The 23,197-nt window shown below is 36.3% G+C and overlaps 2 protein-coding genes across 10 annotated transcripts in view; one reads left to right on the forward strand and one right to left on the reverse strand.

The window, feature by feature from the left end:
• MACROD2 (mono-ADP ribosylhydrolase 2) overlaps positions 1-23,197 on the reverse strand; it is a 2,104,525-nt gene that overhangs the window by 1,734,588 nt on the left and 346,740 nt on the right. The window lies entirely within an intron of this gene.
• On the forward strand, positions 890-15,018 carry FLRT3 (fibronectin leucine rich transmembrane protein 3). 3 transcript variants are annotated; one of them, XM_055265228.2, is made up of 3 exons: positions 890-1,328; positions 9,380-10,128; positions 11,147-15,018. In XM_055265228.2, exon 3 carries the CDS (start codon positions 11,199-11,201, stop codon positions 13,146-13,148), a length of 1,950 nt encoding a protein of 649 aa, XP_055121203.1. In that variant the 5' UTR covers positions 890-1,328; positions 9,380-10,128; positions 11,147-11,198; the 3' UTR covers positions 13,149-15,018. The 3 variants fall into 3 exon arrangements, with proteins under 3 accessions (XP_055121203.1, XP_055121204.1, XP_055121205.1); XM_055265229.2 differs by having other exon boundaries at positions 9,380-9,573; XM_055265230.2 differs by lacking the exon at positions 9,380-10,128.

Below are 23,197 nucleotides of genomic sequence, written 5' to 3' on the forward strand. Positions count from 1 at the left end.
AATTTCAATCCAGGCAAACCACCCTGGAAGATTTTTTTCTTAAGATGTTTATATCTAAACCCATGCTCAGATCAGCAAAAACATTTAGAAAGCAAAATATTCTATTAAATTTTTTTAAAACATTTTACTGGGGGATCGTTAAATATAAATAATCCATTTTAAATAATATAAACACGTAGTAGAAGTACATAAAACATACTTTCATTTTCTAAAACATAGAGAACAGTAACTTCTTCACCTCCAAAAGAACAGACAATTTACTACCATTTAAAAAAATCTTTTGGCATTCCTATTGCCCTTCTCATAACTAAATCAATCAGTGACATGTGTATATATATATATATATATATATATATATATTGCAGACAGAGTTTCATTCTTGTTGCCCAGGCTGGAGTGCAATGGTGCAATCTTGGCTCACTGCAACCTCTGCCTCCCGGGTTCAAGTGATTCTCCTGCCTCAGCCTCCCAAGCAGCTGGGATTACAGGCGCCCAGCTAATTTTTACTACATGTTGGTCAAGCTGGTCTCGAACTCCTGACCTCAGGTAATCCTCCCACCTCAGCCTCCCAAAGTGCCGGAATTACAGACGTGAGCCACCACACCCAGCCCTGATGTATATATTTGAATCTGCTTTTTATTCATATGTTGAATAAATATTCACAGTTGGGATTATTGGCCTACATCTTCCACAATTATAACATTATTTTAGCTAGTGAATAATAAAACTAATTTGATTTTGATTAACTTATTTTCAATACAGATGGTTTAAAAATAAGACAAAGCCTGTCTTTTTCTATTGTGATCTTAAAAATATCTTTCTAACATGCTTTTAAAAAAAAAAACACATAAGTATGCTACCACTGCCTTGTAGTAAACTTTAGAAAATGTTGAGATTCCAAAGGGCTGCCTACAAACCAAATGGCATCCTAGCTTTGGTAGGCTGATGCTTCATTTCGGCTGCTCTCGCCCCCTCTAGCGTTTGCAAAGCTCATCTGTCTGATTATACAGTTACCTCACTGAACAAGATCTTGGCTAAGTCCTGCCCATCTATGACATCACCCCCTTCTTCAGCCACTGCGAGGTGAAGCTTTAAACTTCAGACTTGGAGGTGGGCTGTGTGCAGTAAACTGGAATGCTCTCCCTCGCTCACTCCTCAGTGTAGGAGTGATCTGAAGCAGGACAAGCTCAGCCTGCAGCTGCCGTGGGCTTTGTGTGGACTGGACGCAGAGCTTGGGAGACGGGGGAGGGCTATTACTCCAATTCACAGTCAATGGAATTACAGCTATAGCGGCAGTGTATATAGGATTGCTTTTTCTCGTCTTCCTGGTAAGTGTTTTCCATGTTTTTTCTTATGATTGTCCCAGAAAGTTTGCTTGGTTTTACTCTCTAGAAAGAAAGATACTATGAGAAATCCAAACAGGAACGCTTGCTCTGTCACCAGAACAAGCAATATATGTGCGTGCAAGCCAGCAATGAAAAATTTCACTATAATGGCTAAATGTAAGAAGTTTCTTAGAAACTTCTTTCATTTATAAAAGATAGTAAGTGGCTATTTTCTGTCTTGAGTAATTGCTATGTGAAAAGAGCCTTATGGAAAACAGCAAGTTGGAAAGTTCAATGTTAAATATTAAAGAATACAAGGAGATTCTTCACAGATAGAAAAGCAACTTGGTGTGTACTGTATGTGTGGTATGATCACCAATTGCTGTTTTTACAACTGTGAAAGAAAATCAATAATCCCTCAGCCCATGAGTACGCAGTACATGAAAAGCACACATCTTGCTCACAGCTAGCCGAGCTACTCCTGGAGACTTGTGTGCCTCTGTAAAGGATTAACAGCTACACCTCGATTTTAAAGCTTGCACTGCTATCATGCCTGAGCTGCTTCAAGCATTTCAGGCTTGCAAATCTCAACTAGTAAATTGAACTCAGAGGAGGGGGAGACACTCTTCCAAACCATATTCCCTCTTCAGTAGAACGCCAAAATCCATTGCTTAGGCAAGTGAAGTATGTGACTAGCATAGTAAATGGCTAAGTCTACTCAGAAAAACTAACAAAGCTCACCCTGGAAGCTATGCCTGATGTATGCAGTGAGTTTGGGGTAGCAGGAAAGAAAAATAAATGAGTAGAGCCCTCATCAAGTGGGTTTTGCAGAGGATCCATTCTTTGCAACTTATAATAGGAAAATCTTATATTGGAAGAAATGCATTTATATGACAAAGCTTGAAAAAGTAGTTAAATGTATCTTCTCAAAATATTTTGTTCACTGAATTAGGTCTGAAACAAAATGGTTGCATATAGGTAAAGAGTGCAACAGGCCCATCCATGTCTTCTCAACATCTGGGGGGTTCATTTTTATTATTTTATGTAGAATTTAAAAGAAAAAAAATGATTTTTTTCAATTGCTAGTCCAAAATCTCTAATGGTTTTACTAATAAGGCTATTTTAAATATTCTTAATAAATCTATTAATAAATCTGCCTAAAATGCTCATCTATGTTATTTTATTATCTAGAAACAACATAAATAAAGCCACTATAAAAGTCCTTCAGCTGTACCAATGCCTTTCATTTATCTCTAACTGCATAAAAATATCCTGACCAGCCTAAACATAAAGAATAAATTTGTCTATATTCAGGGAGAATCACTTATACCTGACCAAAGTGACAGATGACAAATATTCATCTCTTCCGAAATGAGTAAAGAAAAATTAATCCTTTAAAAGTACCACAATCAATAATATCAACATTACCAACTACTACAAATATTAATGATAATATGCCAGGTTTTTCCATGGGAAAATTAAATCACAGATATGCCCCTTAGTTTGGACACATATATATACACACAGATAAACGTACATCTATTTATTACCCTGAAATAAAAACGGGGTTATAAAAACGCATAGATTTACTAAGAAAACTAAAATTTGATTTTTTTGAAGAGCACAGCCAAAACACATCAAGCCCAAGGTTCAGCAAAATATTAGTGAATGAATTCATTACTATTGTGGTTCTGTATAACTGTCTACCAGTTATTAATTGGGTTTTTCATTTCGCTGCACCCCACCCTTTAAAATCAATTATGACTGGGTTCAAAATGCACAATTAAACACTTCCCAAACATAACGTTTATGAAATATATAATTGGATAGCAAATAAAGTTTTTACAAAAAGAAGAAAAACAGTAAGAAAATTTGTCATAACTAAATGTGGCAGCAAAATAGAAGGTATGTTTCTTTTGCTTTCAAGTGTTAATTAAGGAGCCTACAATTCTATCAAAACTTTTTCAGAGCTAAATGAAGCAGTGTGAAATAAATTTGGTTGAAATCTTGTGGCTGTCAGACTTTGTTAGCAAGCTATTAATTATCTTTACCCCAGCTTCTTCTCTAGACTATATTGCCCAATCAAATAGAAACTCCAATTATGCTCAGCATCTCCTGCCTAGGGACACAAGACCCTAATGAACACTCAGTTTCTCTAGACGAAAAATACAATAATCAGCTTTAAACATGCAAGTGCACTGCAGAGAGATTTTTCTGTGCTTTTCTTGGCCACACACCCTAAGGCTTCCTCCTTTTTCTGGATTATTTTGAACAGTTTTAAGCCCTACAAAAATCAGTGCAGGGAATTTGCCTTGTCTTAATAATATATTAATGTTTCTTCTTTCTTGCTTTTCACTTTTGATATGCCAATGTTCATATCAACATTAAATCTGGTCAATGAAAAACACATTTGGTTTATAGTTGCCATTTCAGTCATTTCTTAACTTTTATGCCTCTTTTTAAGGTGGGTGGGCTATATAACAAAGAATGTGATTGATTAATGGCAAAATCCAGAGCTAACTTAAAAATTCTGAATAGATCTTCTTATATATTCTTTTATTCAAACCCATTTATTTAAAAAAAAAAGCATTAGAAATAACCGTTTAAATCAAATGAAGACTACCATAAATAAAGTCAACAATGGAAATAAGATTCAGTAAATTTTTCAAAGGCCATAATTTCTCCCCTCCATCTTTCCTCCTTCCCCCTTCCCTCCCACCCCCCACCTTTTGCCCCAGAGGCCTTCACTGTTCTTCTCAACGGGAGGCTTTGTTGTAATTAAACCAGAGAAAAACTGGCCAGCAGCAGCCAACATCTGACTTGCGGCTTCTGAAAGCAGTGTTCTAGTAGAGTGTACCACCCCCCAGTGGGCAAAAACTCTACAGTAAAAATCTCTCAGCAATATTAATCCTCAAAACTGCATTTTCTCTTCAGAGCATAAAAAGGGATGTTTCTCAGCTCCTTCTAACATTCCACCATTTCAAAAATTTACTGAAAGTCAACAAATAAATTTCCAACAAAGAGTTGGTCTTCTGAAACAGTATTCTTCCTCTTAAGAAAATAGGTATACACATTTCAGAAAGTATTTTCTAGTTTCAAAATACAGATCGACATAACGAAATTTGGTTAAACATCACATTAAAAGACAGTTTTCAAAGCTATGTTTATGTTGTGTAAGAAAGAACTTTGAGTTATCTATTTACGAAAACCCCAGAGAAAACAGACTTTAAGTAGAAAGCAATAGAATATAATTTAAGCAAAAGCTAAAATTTCATTTGTTTTGCATACGCATAATCTCTTTCCTACCCTAAAATCAAGTGTCAGGGATGCATAAAAAGCTTTCTGCAGGTATTATTCTGTTTAAATCAAAGGAGGGAGAAATTGCTCTCACTTGATGAGACAATGACAGCTTTTGTTCTTTATTCTTTCACTTTACATGTGCACAAGTTACCGAGCCAACTTTGAAGAGAAAACCCACAGACCACATTTGGTTAAAAATCATTTTTAAAGTGTGCCACTGGACTGTGGATTGATCAGTTTATGTGTTGTTGATTTTCTTCCTCTTCATCTGGTTTAAGTAATACCCTGCTTGGACATGAAAAACAATGTATTTTATGATTTCAGGTGGTCTCACCGACCAGTATAGTGCTTGCCACACAGTAGACTAAAGTAAATCTATTTGCTGAACTACTGTATGGAAACTTAAATGTTAGAAATTTAAAGCACATCAACCAAGTTGTACCCACACAGTTAAAAAGGAATTTAAAGTCTGCAATGGTAAAATGTGGTTTAACACAAGTAGGTGTACTTTTAATTGCATTTGCTCAAAAGTCAGCACAAATTTAAAGCATGCCCCCACCCCAGACTCTATACCACTTACCTTCACCACTCTCTAAATTAATATCTTACTCGTTCTTACAACTCTTGTTCTCTAATTCATTTCCTTTGGGTTTAATATTATAAAAGGAAGCAGCATTCACTATGCTGAAGGATAATATCCCAGTTTGCCTTTTTGTTTTAAGGATGCTTGATTTAACTTTACAAGTCAAAATAAATGAAGCAGAATTCGATTCATTTGTCACAAACGTACCGGGGAAAATAATCAGTAACAGAAAAAGAAAAAGTAAAAATACTTAGCATTGGAAATTTTATCCCCTATTTTCCATAAATGAAACAAGGACTTTGTTCAGGCTAGAAAATAGTCTGGATAAAACCAAGTATGAAAAGGCACACTTGCTTTTCTGCCTCTCAGCAAACCCTTCAGACTTCATGACTCTCAAGAGGAGAGTGAGAGGTCCTTCTGCTTGCCTGGCATTAAACAAAAGAATTGGAACTTTCCTGAAATCTGATGATCGTGGAAAATTTAACTACCAGACAGGCTGCTTAGAAAGCATTTTGCTGTCACTATCAACTAACCTGAGGTACTCCAGTTTTTCAGTTTAATCATATATGTAGTTTATTTGAAATACCGCTTGTTGTTGCAAAGACTTAGCATTCACAGGTTGAGCTTTTTTGGCAGCAATTTAAGCCTTCATAAATAAATTACCTTCCTAATACTCTAAATTATGATTGTATAAATTCCAGTTTACCTAGAAATATTCACAAAGTTGGATACATTTGTTTAGGCATGCGTTTTCTTTAGTCTCAAGGTTTTACTTAAAACAATGCAACTAACTTGGATTAAAAGTTCTACATGCCATTAGATTTTAGATTGAATATTTTTAAAAGTCCCCAGCATGAAGAAATCATTCTGTGAGAGAAATCATTAAAAATAAACTAAAATCTCAAAACCTTATACTTGAATTAATATTTTTCAATAATGAGTAATGATCAAACAGGTCAAATCAAAATCAATTTAAATCTAAGGCACTAAATAAGAAGTTAGCACTACTATTACATAGCTTCATCTTAATCTAAGTAATATTCTCAAATCATAAGAAATACCTTCTCATAACACTCCCACCTCCAAAATATTGTAGTAGCAGGGAAGAAATCATATAAACATGTAGATTGCCGCAAGTTCTTGATTTTATTTAAATACCAGTTTTTTATTCAGATACAACTTCTTATATTAGTTTTCCTAAAATAGTATCCTTATCTATTTACATGTTTTATTGGGTGTATCATGGAAATAAATTGGAAGCTTTTCAGATTTGATGATTACCTTATAAACGCAAAAAAAAATCCAAATTTTTATTTGTAAAAATAAACTGAATATGAATATAAGGATCCCTATTAAAAATTTGATTCATCAGTGAGGTGATTATGTTTTTCTTCTTTTTACTACAGTTTTAAGTGTTTTATAGTTAAATAATGATACCATTAAAAAAGTTTTTTAAACATTCCATTAAGTTACCAGGGCTTCATTTATGTTTCCCCCCCAAGTTACCCCATTAACAGTATTTTTCTAAAAGATTGATTCATTTTGTTCAGAAGTAATGGCCTCTTTCAAGCCTAGGCAGACAGAAAGGCTCTGAAGTCAGTGTTGTGGAAACCTGGCCACAGTGTCCACGCCAGTGGGGATCATTTTTCTTTTCATCATCGACATTTGACTACAGTATTTCTAGGAGCGCAAATATGTAGATCCAGCTCAGAAAGGGGAAAGTCTAAGCATAGGAGAGGATCGTTCATTTTTGATGAAGAGATCCTTGCAGCCTTTAATATGCCAAAACCAAAACCCAAAAATCTGTTTAGCACTATAGTTTCAAACATAAATGGGAAAGAGAAGATATAAAACGTAGTCAAACATGAACTGTTTTGAGCCTAAGGGAGTAGGAGCATATGAGAGTAGCTCTGAACGTAATCTTCATTTCTGAAAGAGTATCCTTCTCTCCTAAGAAACCTGTTTTATGTTTTTGCCTTTTATTTTAATACAATGTGGGGAGAAGAGAATGACATTTTCCAAGAACTTAATGAGATTTAAGGCTTTCTGTTAATCCCACATTATTACCACTATTGTATGAATGGCAAAATGTGAGTTTGCATATCAAACAGAATAGAGGAAGCAGCTTCACAAATGTAAAACAGGTAAAATAAACAAATTAATCTTCCGTCTTTTCACACCAATTTATAACTCTTTCATTCTCTGGGTTAAAAATGTGAAAATCAATACATATTGTTAGAGCCTTATTTGGTGAAATATATATATAATTCAGGTACAAGATAAAAGACATTTATTTTATGTCTAGTTAGCATTATGATCATCACCTTGGACACAGTGTGGTCTGACCTGACTCAGGGAACAAGCAGTTTTTAAATCCCAATCAGCAGATTCATCATCTCAAGTATATATTGCCTCACCATCATCCCTGGACTATCAGAAATGCTTGACTCTTGGTAACATTTTAAGCAGGTTCTCACTTGTTATTTTTATAATGGTTTTTAATTAGTTTCTAATGCAATTTAACATAAGCAATTGTTTTCTAAACTTAACCACGTTATTTTATATGTTGAATAATTTTCAAGTTTAAAAAACTTTTACAGAAGATACTTCAAAAAGTAACTTTGTAATTATAATTTCAACAGCTTGGCTTTCCATTTTCACACACTGAGAAAGCAACAGTTTTCAAGAAAAGATACTATTGGAGTTTGACAATAATGAGCAAAGCCCTAAAGGCATCACAGTAAAACCTCACATTAAACAATAAATCATTTAAACTTTCCTCTGTGGGCACTTTGCAATATTCACTAGAGACTGTTTGATCAATCTGCTAACTGCTATTTTTGTTTCAAGTTGCCTAAATAATAAATTATATGTATCTGTAATTTTTTTCACTTTTCTTCTGTTAATATAGCCTATGACCATGTTGGTATGTAGTTAGCAAACTAAAAGAAACTGAATTTTTGCAGAGAACCAGAAACACAAATTGTGGCCTTATTTAACATACTTGTTCAGCAGAGTATTTGAATTACGGAACAGATGCTATCCTTGTTGGATGTTAGGTAGCAACTGTGGAAGAAGCAAATTGCTACTACTTTAGTCCTTACTTTCAGGGTCACATATTTACAGGATACTCAAATGTTCCCTACATATATACAAAGTATCAGAGTGGATGACCCTGCATAACCAATTCAAATATTACTCACCTCCTCTAAACTCTTAAAAATCTTCATGCATATTGATAATGGGCAAAGCAGTCAACATTAAATTCAATGATCTCTTTAGTCAAGCCAAAAGTCTTATTTTGGAAATGAAAAATACACTTATTAAAAACTGGCAATATTCATGTATGAACCTAGAAAGAAATGCCCCATCTGGTTTTGATGTGCTTTCCTAATGGTCACTACAAGGAGACTGAAATAATAGTGTCCCTTCTGTTTCAAATACAAATTTTTTTTTCATGCTCGGTATGCTAAAAGAAAATTAGAACAGTATTCTCCAGAAAAACTAAATACGACTTGAACTTCTATGTCACCTTTTGGGCAAGAATACCTGAGTGCTTAGAGTTTCAAGATCACTAAGTAGTCCTTAGATACACCCCTAAAGAGAAAGGAGATGATGTCTACATTCTGCAGTTGGGAAAATTGAGACCTGCAGGAAGAATCAAACAGAACACTAAGCAAATCAAAAGAAAAGCTTTTAAAATAGTCTTTTCAACTCTAAATTCTGGATTGTGTGACTTTGTTAAATCATATTCAGAAATGCCTAAAAAGTTACCTTGGCATTTCTGTCAAAAATATTTGTTAATGTATTTGCTCACCTCTTTGACATGTACTTGTTCTCTTCTTTTTAAACATTTTATCATTTTATGCATATGATTTAAAAGTGAATTTTTAAAGACTGGCTTGAATTTGAAAGCCATGGTGTTTAATTCAAAGTGACACAATCAGATAACAGAAATTATCTGTTTGATGACAATCTCAACTTTGGCTCCTACTTTATTTGTATAAGAAAATGACAAGTCTAAAAACAAAGAGGTCAACCTATCCCTTTTGACTAACCACTACGATGAAAGATGTGTTATTTTAAGACATTGAAATTAAATGTCTAGGAAATTTCTCTAGTATGTTAAAGTTCATTATTAATAGTTCATTAAAACCTTTTACTTTCACAGGAGATGCTCAGTCCCAGTATATTTTAAAGAAGAGAAATATAAAGGAAATTTAGTATGCCTCCTTTTCTTTCCATGAAGAATTTAGTTTCCTTTACTTCCTAAAAGAGAATACCTGTTCTTGTGTAACGTGACTGCACCAGACATTCAGAAAAATCAGCAAGAAGCAAAAGCTGGAAATAGCTATTTCACAGCAGGTAATCATACCTCAGGATGTAGCTACTGTACAAAGTTTATACTTGGATAATCCTGGATGGGAATAAAGGTAGGGGGTAACTGCCTGAAAAACCTATTACTATACAGGCCTTAGCATCATGAATGGCTTTCTTCATGAGGATCTGAAGTTACTGTCTCTGACCACATTGCACAGAAGAGCCAATAAGAATTTCAAAGAGGGCAATTTCCACTAAGGGAATTAAGCTACACAAAAGGAAACTTCACACAGAAACTCTATCAGAAAGAAAAAAAAAATACATAGGAAGCCATGTGTCCTACATAGTAACAGGAAGCAGAACTGTTTCTGCCCCCACTTTAATGAGCTTGCCCACCATGCTGAACTGCAGCTGGAATGTTCATTGACAACAGCAAGCCTGATCTGGAGGTGTGTGCGACATAGGATTACTTGAATAAACGGTGAAGAACATTTCCAAGGACTTAACGAAAGTTTATAAGTCCCAGTCCCTCACCAGGAAAATAATATATGTGCATTGGATATTCACCCCCGCAAAAATTTACTCACATCGTTCAATAAGGTAGGAAAAACAAAGTATTTTATTTTCATGCCTAAAATTACAAAGGCTAATTAATACTTAAAAGGACAGAAGAGATTATATTACACAATACATCAGTATAAATCTATACTTTGCCAGGCATAGAAAAAGTTGATTTATGTTCTAAGGTTAGAATTTAAAGAAATATAAATGCACTGTGAAAACACGTTATGAGATAGAAAATAATGAAAAATGTGGACAAAGTCATTAAAACCTGCAGTATGAAACATATAACAAAATGCAAACAGAAGAAAGGCAGAGTTTAATATGAAGTGAAATTTTCCACTTAGGTTAGCTGGATATATTAGCTTTGTAATTCTTTCCCAAAAATAAATGAAGGAATCATTCTTATTTTCTTATAGAAATCCATCCATTTAAAATAATGCTTAAAATGAATAATCAAAGAAAACGAAATGACATTAATAATCAAAACAAACTATGGGTTTGAGATTGAGGATCTCAAGATGTGTGTAACTATTCCTAAGTATGAAGAGAATAGGTATTTTTATGACATTTTTCTACACCTGTATAGTTTTTGCCTAATAAAAAGTAAATATAAAAATGTGTGGTTTTTTGATAACAGTAAAATGATTACCTTTAAATATAACAAATAATATTCCAAGGTGTTACTTATTATGAATATTAAGTAAGAAATGGATATTCAATCGGCTTGATCAGTGACTGTCTAAAGGTTGATATAAAGTATAATTAAAATACTTTAGATTATTCAATAAAACTTCAGTTATATTTAACATTTCAAAATCAAATGGATTTAGGACAGATACTTTTTAATTTATAAAGAAATTAAGAAACCATTAAGGTAAAGAGATTATATGACAGTGTCTATTGTTAGCTAGCAATAACTATTATGCCCCCTCCCAAAACAAATTAAAATATTAAAAGTGATTACGGATATTTTAGTTTCCACATTCGTTTTAAATATTATATTCAGTATGCTGGCCTTATTGTTTTCTGTCTTTTTTTACTTACTTCATTTTAGGGTTCTGAAGTAACGGAAGCTACCTTGTATAAAGACCTCAACACTGCTGACCATGATCAGCCCAGCTTGGAGCATCTTCCTCATTGGGACTAAAATTGGGCTGTTCCTTCAATTAGCACCTCTATCAGTTATGGCTAAATCCTGTCCATCTGTGTGTCGCTGCGATGCGGGTTTCATTTACTGTAATGATCGCTTTCTGACATCCATCCCAACAGGAATACCAGAGGATGCTACAACTCTCTACCTTCAAAACAACCAAATAAATAATGCCGGGATTCCTTCAGATTTGAAAAACTTGCTGAAGGTAGAAAGAATATACCTATATCACAACAGTTTAGATGAATTTCCTACCAACCTCCCAAAGTATGTAAAGGAGTTACATTTGCAAGAAAATAACATAAGGACTATCACTTATGATTCACTTTCAAAAATTCCCTATCTGGAAGAATTACATTTAGATGACAACTCTGTCTCTGCAGTTAGCATAGAAGAGGGAGCATTCCGAGACAGCAACTATCTCCGACTGCTTTTCCTGTCCCGTAACCACCTTAGCACAATTCCCTGGGGTTTGCCGAGGACTATAGAAGAACTACGCTTGGATGATAATCGCATATCCACTATTTCATCACCATCTCTTCAAGGTCTCACTAGTCTAAAACGCCTGGTTCTAGACGGAAACCTGTTGAACAATCACGGTTTAGGTGACAAAGTTTTCTTCAACTTAGTTAATTTAACAGAGCTGTCCCTGGTGCGGAATTCCCTGACTGCTGCACCAGTAAACCTTCCAGGCACAAACCTGAGGAAGCTTTATCTTCAAGATAACCACATCAATCGGGTGCCCCCAAATGCTTTTTCTTATCTAAGGCAGCTCTATCGACTGGATATGTCCAATAATAACCTAAGTAATTTACCTCAGGGTATCTTTGATGATTTGGACAATATAACACAACTGATTCTTCGCAACAATCCCTGGTATTGTGGGTGCAAGATGAAATGGGTACGTGACTGGTTACAATCACTACCTGTGAAGGTCAACGTGCGTGGGCTCATGTGCCAAGCCCCAGAAAAGGTTCGTGGGATGGCTATTAAGGATCTCAACGCAGAACTGTTTGATTGTAAGGACAGTGGGATTGTAAGCACCATTCAGATAACCACTGCAATACCCAACACAGTGTTTCCTGCCCAAGGACAGTGGCCAGCTCCAGTGACCAAACAGCCAGATATTAAGAACCCCAAGCTCACTAAGGATCACCAAACCACAGGGAGTCCCTCAAGAAAAACAATTACAATTACTGTGAAGTCTGTCACCTCTGATACAATTCGTATCTCTTGGAAGCTTGCTCTACCTATGACTGCTTTGAGACTCAGCTGGCTTAAACTGGGCCATAGCCCGGCATTTGGATCTATAACAGAAACAATTGTAACAGGGGAACGCAGTGAGTACTTGGTCACAGCCCTGGAGCCTGATTCACCCTATAAAGTATGCATGGTTCCCATGGAAACCAGCAACCTCTACCTATTTGATGAAACTCCTGTTTGTATTGAGACTGAAACTGCACCCCTTCGAATGTACAACCCTACAACCACCCTCAATCGAGAGCAAGAGAAAGAACCTTACAAAAACCCCAGTTTACCTTTGGCTGCCATCATTGGTGGGGCTGTGGCCCTGGTTACCATTGCCCTTCTCGCTTTAGTGTGTTGGTATGTTCATAGGAATGGATCGCTCTTCTCAAGGAACTGTGCATATAGCAAAGGGAGGAGGAGAAAGGATGACTATGCAGAAGCTGGCACTAAGAAGGACAACTCTATCCTGGAAATCAGGGAAACTTCTTTTCAGATGTTACCAATAAGCAATGAACCCATCTCGAAGGAGGAGTTTGTAATACACACCATATTTCCTCCTAATGGAATGAATCTGTACAAAAACAATCACAGTGAAAGCAGTAGTAACCGAAGCTACAGAGACAGTGGTATTCCAGACTCAGATCACTCACACTCATGATGCTGAAGGACTTGCAGCAGACTTGTGTTTTGGGTTTTTTAAACCTAAGGGAGGTGATGGTAGGAACCCTGTTCTACTGCAAAACACTGGAAAAAGAGACTGAAAAAAAGCAATGTACTGTACATTTGCCACATAATTTATATTTAAGAACTTTTTATTAAAAGTTTCAAATTTCAGGTTACTGCTGCGATTGATGTAGTGGAGATGCCTGAACACAATTCTATATTTTAGTATTTTTTAGTAATTTGTACTGTATTTTCCTTGCAAATATTGGAGTTCTAAACCATTTACTTTGTGTTCTACTGAGTAAGATGACTTGTTGACTGTGAAAGTGAATTTTCTTGCTGTGTTGAACAATCAGGACTGCATTCACATGAGATCCTTGTAGTATAAGCACAGGCCATTTTTCACTTTGGTATTAATAAAATGTAAAAAAAAAACTGGCTGAATGGCTGAATGAGATAAAATTTAATTTTAAAAAATGGTTATGAAATAATGTTCCAATTATTAAATTTGTATTATCCCAGTCATATTCAATAAATCAAAATGTGTGAAGTAATGGGCAATATCAAACTTCCTGCATATCTCCATTTTTGCTCTAGGCAAATTAATTATCCTTAAAAAAGTTAAGCATATCTTCTGAACTGAATACATCAGCTGGCATAAAAGGAGCGTGAAGTCTGTTAAAGCCATTGTCAGCAAAGCTTTGAAAATAAAGGACTTCACAAAAATAGTAATGTAAATGTGCTTCCAAGTTGGGGAGGAAATGTGTACTTAGGAAAACATGAAAACTTAGACTTGTGTGTAATGAACACAAATACCAAAACTGTATTTTGGTTTTGCCTATACCATCCTGATTTTTGAAAAGTGAATTATAAATACAAAATTGTTAGTGTTTATGACGTTTTTATTATAAAGGATGTCAGAGAAACTTTATGCATCTTAAAAATGTAATTATAAGCGATTCCCCAGGCCGGGCGCGGTGGCTCACGCCTGTAATCCCAGCACTTCGGGAGGCCCAGGCGGGCGGATCACGAGGTCAGGAGATCGAGACCATCCTGGCTAACATGGTGAAACCCCGTCTCTACTAAAAATACAAAAAATTAGCCGGGCGTGGTGGCGGGCGCCTGTAGTCCCAGCTACTCGGGAGGCTGAGGCAGGAGAATGGCATGAACCCGGGGGGCAGAGTTTGCAGTGAACCGAGATCGCACCACTGCACTCCAGCCTGGGCGACAGAGCGAGACTCCGTCTCAAAAAAAAAAAAAAAAAAAAAAAAAAATAAGCGATTCCCCTCAACAATCCAGAGAAAGTAGTTCTTTAAGAGATAATTTAAAGAAAAATAAATACTAGACATCAAATTTAGATCTGGTTTATATCAAAGGTTTAACACTGTACATAAATGTTCAATTTACTTTTACAAAGATCAAGATTACTGCCCATTACTGTCACAATTTTCCAGATATTACATAATGAACTTGTAATGTAACATTTCCTTCTAGCTTCCTACTGAATTGTGAGCTATTACTTGTTGAAAAACCATATCACTTTTCTTTTGCCATGATTTTTTTTTTTTTCAACAAAAAACCAAAGTGCATTGTACGCCCTTTGGCCAGTCTTGTATGTGCCTTGATCCAACGCTACATGTATTCAGCTTTTAAAACTCGACAAATTTTTCATACTCCTTAAATATGAAAAATTATGGTCTTATTGCTGAATAAAACTTTTAAAAAGTACAGAATAATTGTGCTTGCTTTTTCAGGATTGTGTTACTATCACTAAGTAGCAAATTGCCCAGCACATTAGTCCTAAACGTCCCATGTATTTTTCTAGGCATAAAAATAAAAGTTGGCTAAAAATTTTAAAAAATCAACAGCTTGAGGTTGTGTATCATTTTACTTCAAAGAGTTCAGTGTTTCATGTATAAATGTATTTCCTCTTACTTATTCACTGTATAGATGGAAAATTTAAGAAATGGTTTCAAAGCCTTTCTCTTAGGCGCACTGCTGCCACTGTCCTGATACTTTTTAAGGTGGTCTTTGAAAAACTGTTTTTTTAAAATAGCCTTTTAGTAGAGTGAGTTGGCATTTGTGATACTGTGAAATATACACTTTCTCTTTGTCCCTGTTTCTGGCATACAACTCCTAAAATCCTTGCAATCTTCAAAGTGATATATTTTCATATGCTAATGAGTTCACTGATAGCTGGCAGGCCCTAGGTAGCTTCAAGATAAAGTCTGGTCATTGAAAAGACCAAGACATGATTATAGGGTTGGGGATTTACAACCCCAAACCCTAACCTCCAGAGAGGGGGAAGGGGATGAAGATTAAGTTGATCACCAGTGACCAATGGTTTAATCAAGCATGCCTATGTAATCAAGCCTTCATAAAAAAACAAAAGGCCAAGATTTGGAGAGCTTCCAGATTGCTGAACATGTGGCGGTTCCTGCAGGATGGCGTGCCTGGAGAGGGCATGGAAGCTCTGTGCCCACCTAGACCTCACCTTATGTTTCCTGCCATCTGGATCCTTTGTAACATCCTTTATAATATATCAGTAAATCTGTTTCCTTGCATTTTGTGAGCTGTTGTAGCAAATTAATAGAACACAAAAAGGGGATCCTGGGAAACCAAACTTTAAGCTGACTAGTCTTGCAACTGGTGTCTGAAGAGGGGGCAGTCTTGTGGGAATAAGCCCTCAACCTGTGGGATATGACACAATTTCCAAGTAGACAGTGTCACGATTAAACTGAATTGGAGGACACCCAGCTGGTATCTGCTGAAGAACTGATTGCTTGCTTGGTGTATGGGGCAAAACTTGGTAAGACAAGTCTTCTATGTTGATTATTGTTGAATGAGAGAATTAAACACACACACACACACACACAAACTTTGAGTTTGTGTTTTCCACACAGAGTATCAGAAGACTTGAAATCTCAGATCTACCACTTAGGTATGCAATTAAAAACAAACCACTTACCCTTCCTAGCTATGTTTCCACATCTGTAAAAGGGTGTTATTAGTACCCTCATTTTTGTGAGGATTAAATGACATGATGTGCATGGAAACTGTACAATTTTCTACAAAATATAAGTTACTACTATTATTGTGGTCAACAAATGTTTGCCATCTGTTCCCAAGTTTTACTAGATACTGCTCCTTTTACTCCTCTACTGACAAGGAGATATCTCCAAGTGACTATGAAATCTTATTAATTATTTGTTTGCTGTCTTCAAAATGTTTCCCAACACTCTGTCTTTTGGCTTCCCATTATGGCTGTTTTTGAGGGACAACTTAAAGATGAATGTGATTAACATTAAACATAGGGAATGTTTCTGAAGGAAGTTTGACTTTTCTTCTAGAGGTTTTGAGTAGTTTAAGCTATAGCTCTGCTAGAAGTCAGGGAAAGGACTGGATGGCTCCATAAAGTCTCTATAAACCTGTAGTTTATAAAAAGCAAAAAAAAAAAAAAGAGAGAGATTATACTGATATTTTCCAATCAGTATACCTTTCATGAGCATAGAAAAGTTTGTGTATGTTCTAAAATATACCTTTTAATTATGTTGCCTGGAATAAATCAGAAACATGTTTTATACTAGCAAATACACAGAGCACCAAGAGGATACAAGTTTTTTCTTTACCTACACTTGCTATAAAATCCAGTTGCTTTGCAAAATACAAAATATATATATATATATATATATGTATTTCAATAGAATATCAAGATACAAGTCTCCACCTTAAAAGGCACTCAATAATTATACACACATTTCCATGCATCCCAAACTAAATGATTATTAATAAGACTAAATTCCAAATCAGGTACTAACAAATTTATAGGGAAAATAATCCAATTCTGAATATATAGCATATAGATTAAAAAAAAAAAAACTGGGAAAGCTACAAAAAACTAGAGGAAAAAAATTACTCCCTTGCTAAATGTTTGACAAAAAACAAAAATTGTTTTTAGATGCAGCCATTTGTAACTGTGTTTAATCACTGTACTTATTCTTGCTCCCTATTAAAAATGACACTGTGCTCTATCTTACAGCAAGGCCGATTTATTAAAAGTATTATTCCCCTATTCCAAACAAACTAGTGAAAAGAACTTGGCTTTAGTAACTACAGTTTCTGATTAATGCATATTTTATAGCTACATGCCAACATGACAATTTTCATGAGGAATCCAAAGAGAGCTACATGCCCTAAAGCACCTGAAGCATGGGTATTAACGGAATCAATCCACCAATGAATGTACTATTAGTTCATTGCTGCTGAAAATGGTAGCAGCATTTAAAATTCTAATTCCTTTTTCCTTCTTAGCATGATTAGCAAATCTTAATTTAGCATAGTCTTAGAATTACAAACACCGTACTTTTTGTTTTGGGACTTTTTGTTAAATTAGCAAAAAATAACTCATACTTATCAATCACTTTTCAAGAACTTCAAAGTTCTCTACAAATATTCTTTGTAATAGTAATATTCAGTAAATATTCAGTAATAGTCAAGACTTTTACTGACTGGCTTTTTTTTTTTTTTGAGATGGAGTATCGCTCTGTTACCCAGGCTGGAGTGCAGGGCGCAATCTCGGCTCACTGCAACCTCTGCCTCCCGGATTCAAGTGATTCTCCTGCCTCAGCCTCCTGAGTAGTGGGATTACAGACGTGCGTCACCATGCCCAGCTAATTTTTGTATTTTTAGTAGAGACGGGGTTTCACCATGTTGGCCAGGCCAGTGTTGAACTTCCAACCTCAAGTGATCCACCCGCCTCAGCCTCCCAAAGTGCTGGGATTACAAGCGTGAGCCATCACACCCAGCTGGCTTCTTTTTTATAAGTAGCAGATGGCTTGCCTTCAAGAAGTGTGCTGTCTACCGATTATTAGGCATAAACAGCAGTGACAGTTCACTGCTCTGCAGTAAAGAGGAAGAAACAACTACATCTATTTGAATAGCTCAAGGAAGATCTCATGAAGGAGATAGGATAGGTGTTGAGGGGTAAGAAGGAGTTTAAAGAAAAGCAGATACTGGTTATGAAGAAAAAATAGTGACCAAAATTATCAAGAAATAAAAATGGGCAATGTTTCTCAACCCCAGCCTTGGTCAGAATCACTTGAGGGAGGTTTTTATTAAGAGGTTTTACTGGGGCCTGATTAGGCCCCAATAAAGACTTACTAAATTAAAAGCACCCAGATGAAGGCTAGGCATGTACATTTCAAAAAATTTCAAAGGTGATTCTGATGTGGTCAAGGACCACTGATTTAGGAGGTGTTTGGATAAAGGCCAATAGTCCAACTGAAATACAGGGTCCATAAAGGAGGTACGACTGGAAAGGTTTTTTCCATTAGGCTTTGTAGTGTGTTGAATTCCAAGCTGAGAAGTCTGCATTGATATTCTTTGGCAATGACTCTTAAGCAGGTATATAAATCATCAGTGCACTTCAGGCAACATTTTATAAAAATAAAAAATATTGCTTAAAGATGAATGGGAGAAACTGGGAACAAGAAGACAAGTTAGACGGCTATGCAGTATTTCAGGCAAGGGGAAATAAGGGCCTGAACAGCGCACTGCCAGTGGAATGGGGTCAAAAAAGAAATAAAGAAAAGAAAGCTTTAATTAAAAAGATACAGTAAAAAAAGTAGAATATTGAAGATGATGAAGATTTTCAGCACAGGTAAATAGAATGTTGGTAAGGCAATTAATAAAGATGGAAAACAACTGAGAAGAAACAGATTTCAGAGTATTTTGTAAATGTTGGCTTTGAACAGGTGACTATGTGCGCAGTACGGGTTTACATCTGCTAATTATTAATAGTGCCCTCTTCAACCCTCCACAGTGACCCAGTTTAGATAATAAATTAACATAACCTTAGGTTTACATTATCCCTCTGGACATGTCTACAGAAGGTTACAAAGGAGGATGTGGGGACATATCCTCAGCATCAGGAAGGGAAACCACATCTAAGAGGTGAGTATTAAAATTGAGAGGGCAGATGAGATAGTCAACAGAAAATAAGCAGAGAGAAAAGAGGTGCCAAAGGAGTACCTACCCTTTGTAGCAGGGGAACAGGGAGAAGAATCCACATCAAAGAAACAACAAACAAAAGGGGGGTGTTGCAGAGAAGGAAAAATAATCACAGAAAGAAAATATTATGGAGTCAAGGAAGGAAAGTATTAAAAAAGGAGGATGTCAAAAATGTTATCAGGGTAAAGACATAGAAGAGGTCACCACTGAATATGAAAAATGAGGCGACCCTTGGGGATTATGAAAGCAGTGTCTGCAGAGTAATGAGGGAAAAGCCTCTAGGGTGCTGATAGGATAATGGGAGATAAAGAAAACAGAAACAATGATTAAGACTACTCTTTCAAGAAGTTAAGAGGGTGAAGGGGTCTTGTTGGGTCATGCGGAGGAACAAGATAGAAAAAAAGGAAGTGAACACCAGGAGGGAGATATATCAACCTGAGGAAGAAGATGGGAGTATAGTGAGAGGAATCTACAATGAAGACAGGAAGCATATTTAATAGGAGAAAAGAAAGTTGAGATGCCCAAGAGGTGCAGCCCAAGCCATGACTGTGGCTCTAGGATGCCTGAAATAAAGACTGAGAAGCTACAGTTTTACAAGAATCACTAGCTAAGAGAACAAAGTCACCGAGAGAGATGGAATGAGTTGGTATGAAGGTAAGCTTTGTAGTCCAGGCCCTAAGGAAGATGGGGAAATGTCCCAGAGATGAAGAGGATGGAGAAGATGATGGCATTAGGTGATGCAGATATAAAATACAGACTTCAGAATAAAGGTTTTTGAATAATGATGACAGAAGCATAGTCACATCTTTCAGGTTTGGAGAAAACATTTTTGAGACTACCTACCTACATCCCACACCTCTCCCCTACCCTACTTTCATCAAATATTGATAGTTTCTACAGATAGAGCAGATAAAAGGAAAGGTCATCCTCAAGGAAAAACGTCAATTAATTCAATACTGTGGGAAGAATGCTAAGAAAAATGCCAATCACATGGGAAACTGGAACCCAAAAGAAGAAGACGGCAGTGGGCCTAGTAAAAGCAGTTAGAAAACGATCCAGAGAGGAGCTAACATTCTCAGAAAGAAAGAGACATAAAACAGGAAAGTAGAGTGGGAAGGGCATTGCACCTAGGACTCTAACAGATAATCAGTTACACAGGCTGCTGGTCATGAGAGGTGGGTGGAAACTCTTATTCTAAATAGTATTGACATTAAGAACAGATTAAAAGAAGAACAAGAATAACCAAATTAACCTTGCTCTATTCTTCACACTTCAAAACAGAATTAAACCCAACTTTATCTCAAAATACACACTGAAGAAATATTTTTACTCATGTAAACTTTCACTGGGCTTACCTACTGGGCTTACCTGCAAGTATCATAAGATTCCAGGCAAAGAGGTAAGCAAATCACATTATGAACCCCTCCCACTCCCTACCCCTGTCTCATTTTTATGTTATATGGCTAGAATGAGATTAGAAATAAACTTCAAGGCTGCCTTCAAATTTTTTCTTTTTTAAGAGGCTTCAAAAGGAAGCATGCAGCCATGGGGGTGTGGAAGTTGGGGATAATGGGATTTTACAGATTGATTATGTGCACACATAAAAGCAGTGCTTCTTTTTCAGTGCCAGCTGGCTGGAGTGGAGGGAGGATAGTCTATGCAATTACTACGCAAAGTAATTACCCTGTTGAATGTACGTTGGGGGCTCTGATAATTGTGACAACACAAAACTGAGGCTAGTTCATATCAATTTTCCATTAAAAAGCACAGAATCACTGCTGGAATCTCGCATTTTAATTTCCTTAATATGGGGATCAATGTTAATGAATACACCCAGAAAAGGCTAGGTTAAACAAAAGTCTAAAAAAAGTTTCTCTTTCTAAAATATGTTCTATAAATATTAGCAACGTCTTACACATACAGTGGGCTTAATAAGTGCCTGCTGATTATGTTGTTGCTGCTACAGACCCTACCATTTGTTGAAGACTTTGTCAAGTCCAGCATTAAGTATTTTAGATCTTTTAATCTCATTTAATTCACACAATAACTTTAGAGATAGGAATTATTATCCTTATTTTTCAGAAAAGCAAATTAAGACTTTGAAAGGTCATACAGATTTGTTATCCATTCAACCTTAACAATGATGTACTGAGTATCTGTTCAATAACTGTGGCTGGAGTTGGGTGTACAGCAGTAGACCAAAAAGACATGAAGATTATGGTTGGGGGAGGACAGGAATCCAGATTTTTTTTTTTTTTTTTGAAACAGAGTATCGCTCTGTCATCAGGCTGGAGTGCAGTGGCGCAATCTTGGCTCACTCACTGCAACCCCCACCTCTCAGGTTCAAGCGATTCTCCTGCCTCAGCCTCCCAAGTAGCTGGGACTACAGGTGCGTGCCACCACGCCCGGCTAATTTTTTGTGTTTTTAGTACAGGGGTTTCACCATGTTGGCCAGGATGGTCTTGATCTCTTGACCTCGTGATCCACCCGCCTTGGCCTCCCAAAGTGCTGGGATTACAGGCATGAGCCACCGTGCCTGGCCAGGAATCCAGATATTAAACAAAACTCAAAGGAATATAAAGTGAAAAACTATGATAGGTACCATGAAAGAGAAAAACATGGTGCTATGAATGAGCATAACAAGAGAACCTATTTAGATTGGGTGGTAAGAGAAAACCTAAGACCCGAGAGATAAAGAGTCAGCCATGTAAAGAGTAAAATGAACAGTGTTCTGAGCACAGGAAACAGGCTGTGTTAAAGTTACAAATAGGAAATCAGCTTAATGTGTTTAAGGATTAGAAGAATTCAGGTAACTCACACCCAGTGATCAAGACATAGGTGAGATCAGCAAGGTAGGCCTGAATAAGGAGTCTGAACTTCATTCTAGCATAAAAGAAAGACAATGGACAGTTTTTAAGAGGGCAGGGAGGAATAAGGGGAAGATAGGGGGTGGAGAGCAGGAGAAGTGAGTAAAAGAGGAGGAGAAGGTGTGGGGATCAGACTGTCAGATTTCAACTGTAATAATGTCACTCTAGCTACTGTATGGAGAAACACTGTGTGGAACAGAATAGTGGTGGTGAGTAGAGAGGTGGAAAGATGCTCAAAATATTCTGAAGCTATAATGGATTTCTTCTTAAAGTTAAATAGTAAGTAGTAGAACAAGAATTCTGTTACTGAAGCTTGGGCTCTTAACTTCTTCATCAGGGGTGTTCAATCTTTTGGCTTTCCTGGACCACATTGGAAGAAGGAGAATTGTCTGGAGCCACATATAAAGTACACTAACACTAGTGATAGCTGATGAGCTAAAAATAAAAAATAAATCACAAAAAAAATCTCATGTTTTAAAAAAGTTTACAAATTTGTGTTGGGCCACATTCAAAGCCATCCTGGGCTGCCTGTGGCCCATGGGCTACGAGTTGGACAAGCTTATCTTAAATACTGATCAGAAACACTTCGTCAGTAAATTTTTTAAAGTTTGAGTCAAGAAAAAAAGATTATTTCCTTTTACTGAGATAACTAGAAAGCATTTTCAGGATTAAATCTCAAAACATTTAATGGGGAGATGTGACTTTTTCTTCCAATACTTACAGACCTCTGCCCCATGATGCTGAATGATGACTTGGAGTCGTCAATAGTCAATGGCTGTCAACTACCCTAAAAGTAACACTTGTTTTTCTTGTAGCTTTCAGTGAATTTAAACTCAGAGTTGACAGAAATAACCTTCATGTCTGGGTTCCCTACAAGATCTTTTCATGATCCCATCGCATCTTCTTAAGAGCCATAGTACAAGAGAATGGAAGTTTCAGATCACTGGAGCTTTTTCCTAGCTTTGTGCTCAAGTTGAGACATACAACTCAAGAGAATACTGACTAGCTTACAAAGTTAACAAATGCCAAGATTATTTAGTGTTTTTCAATAATCTTAAAAAAAATCTTTGAATTATTGTTATGTTATATTCAGAGTACACTTGCCAGACCTACATAAAGACAGACAGGTATAAGAGGTCCATGTTTACTCCATGCTTTTAGCCAATAT

This window comes from Symphalangus syndactylus, chromosome 24 (assembly GCF_028878055.3).
Source record: "Symphalangus syndactylus isolate Jambi chromosome 24, NHGRI_mSymSyn1-v2.1_pri, whole genome shotgun sequence".
Classification (NCBI taxonomy): Eukaryota; Metazoa; Chordata; class Mammalia; order Primates; family Hylobatidae; genus Symphalangus; species Symphalangus syndactylus.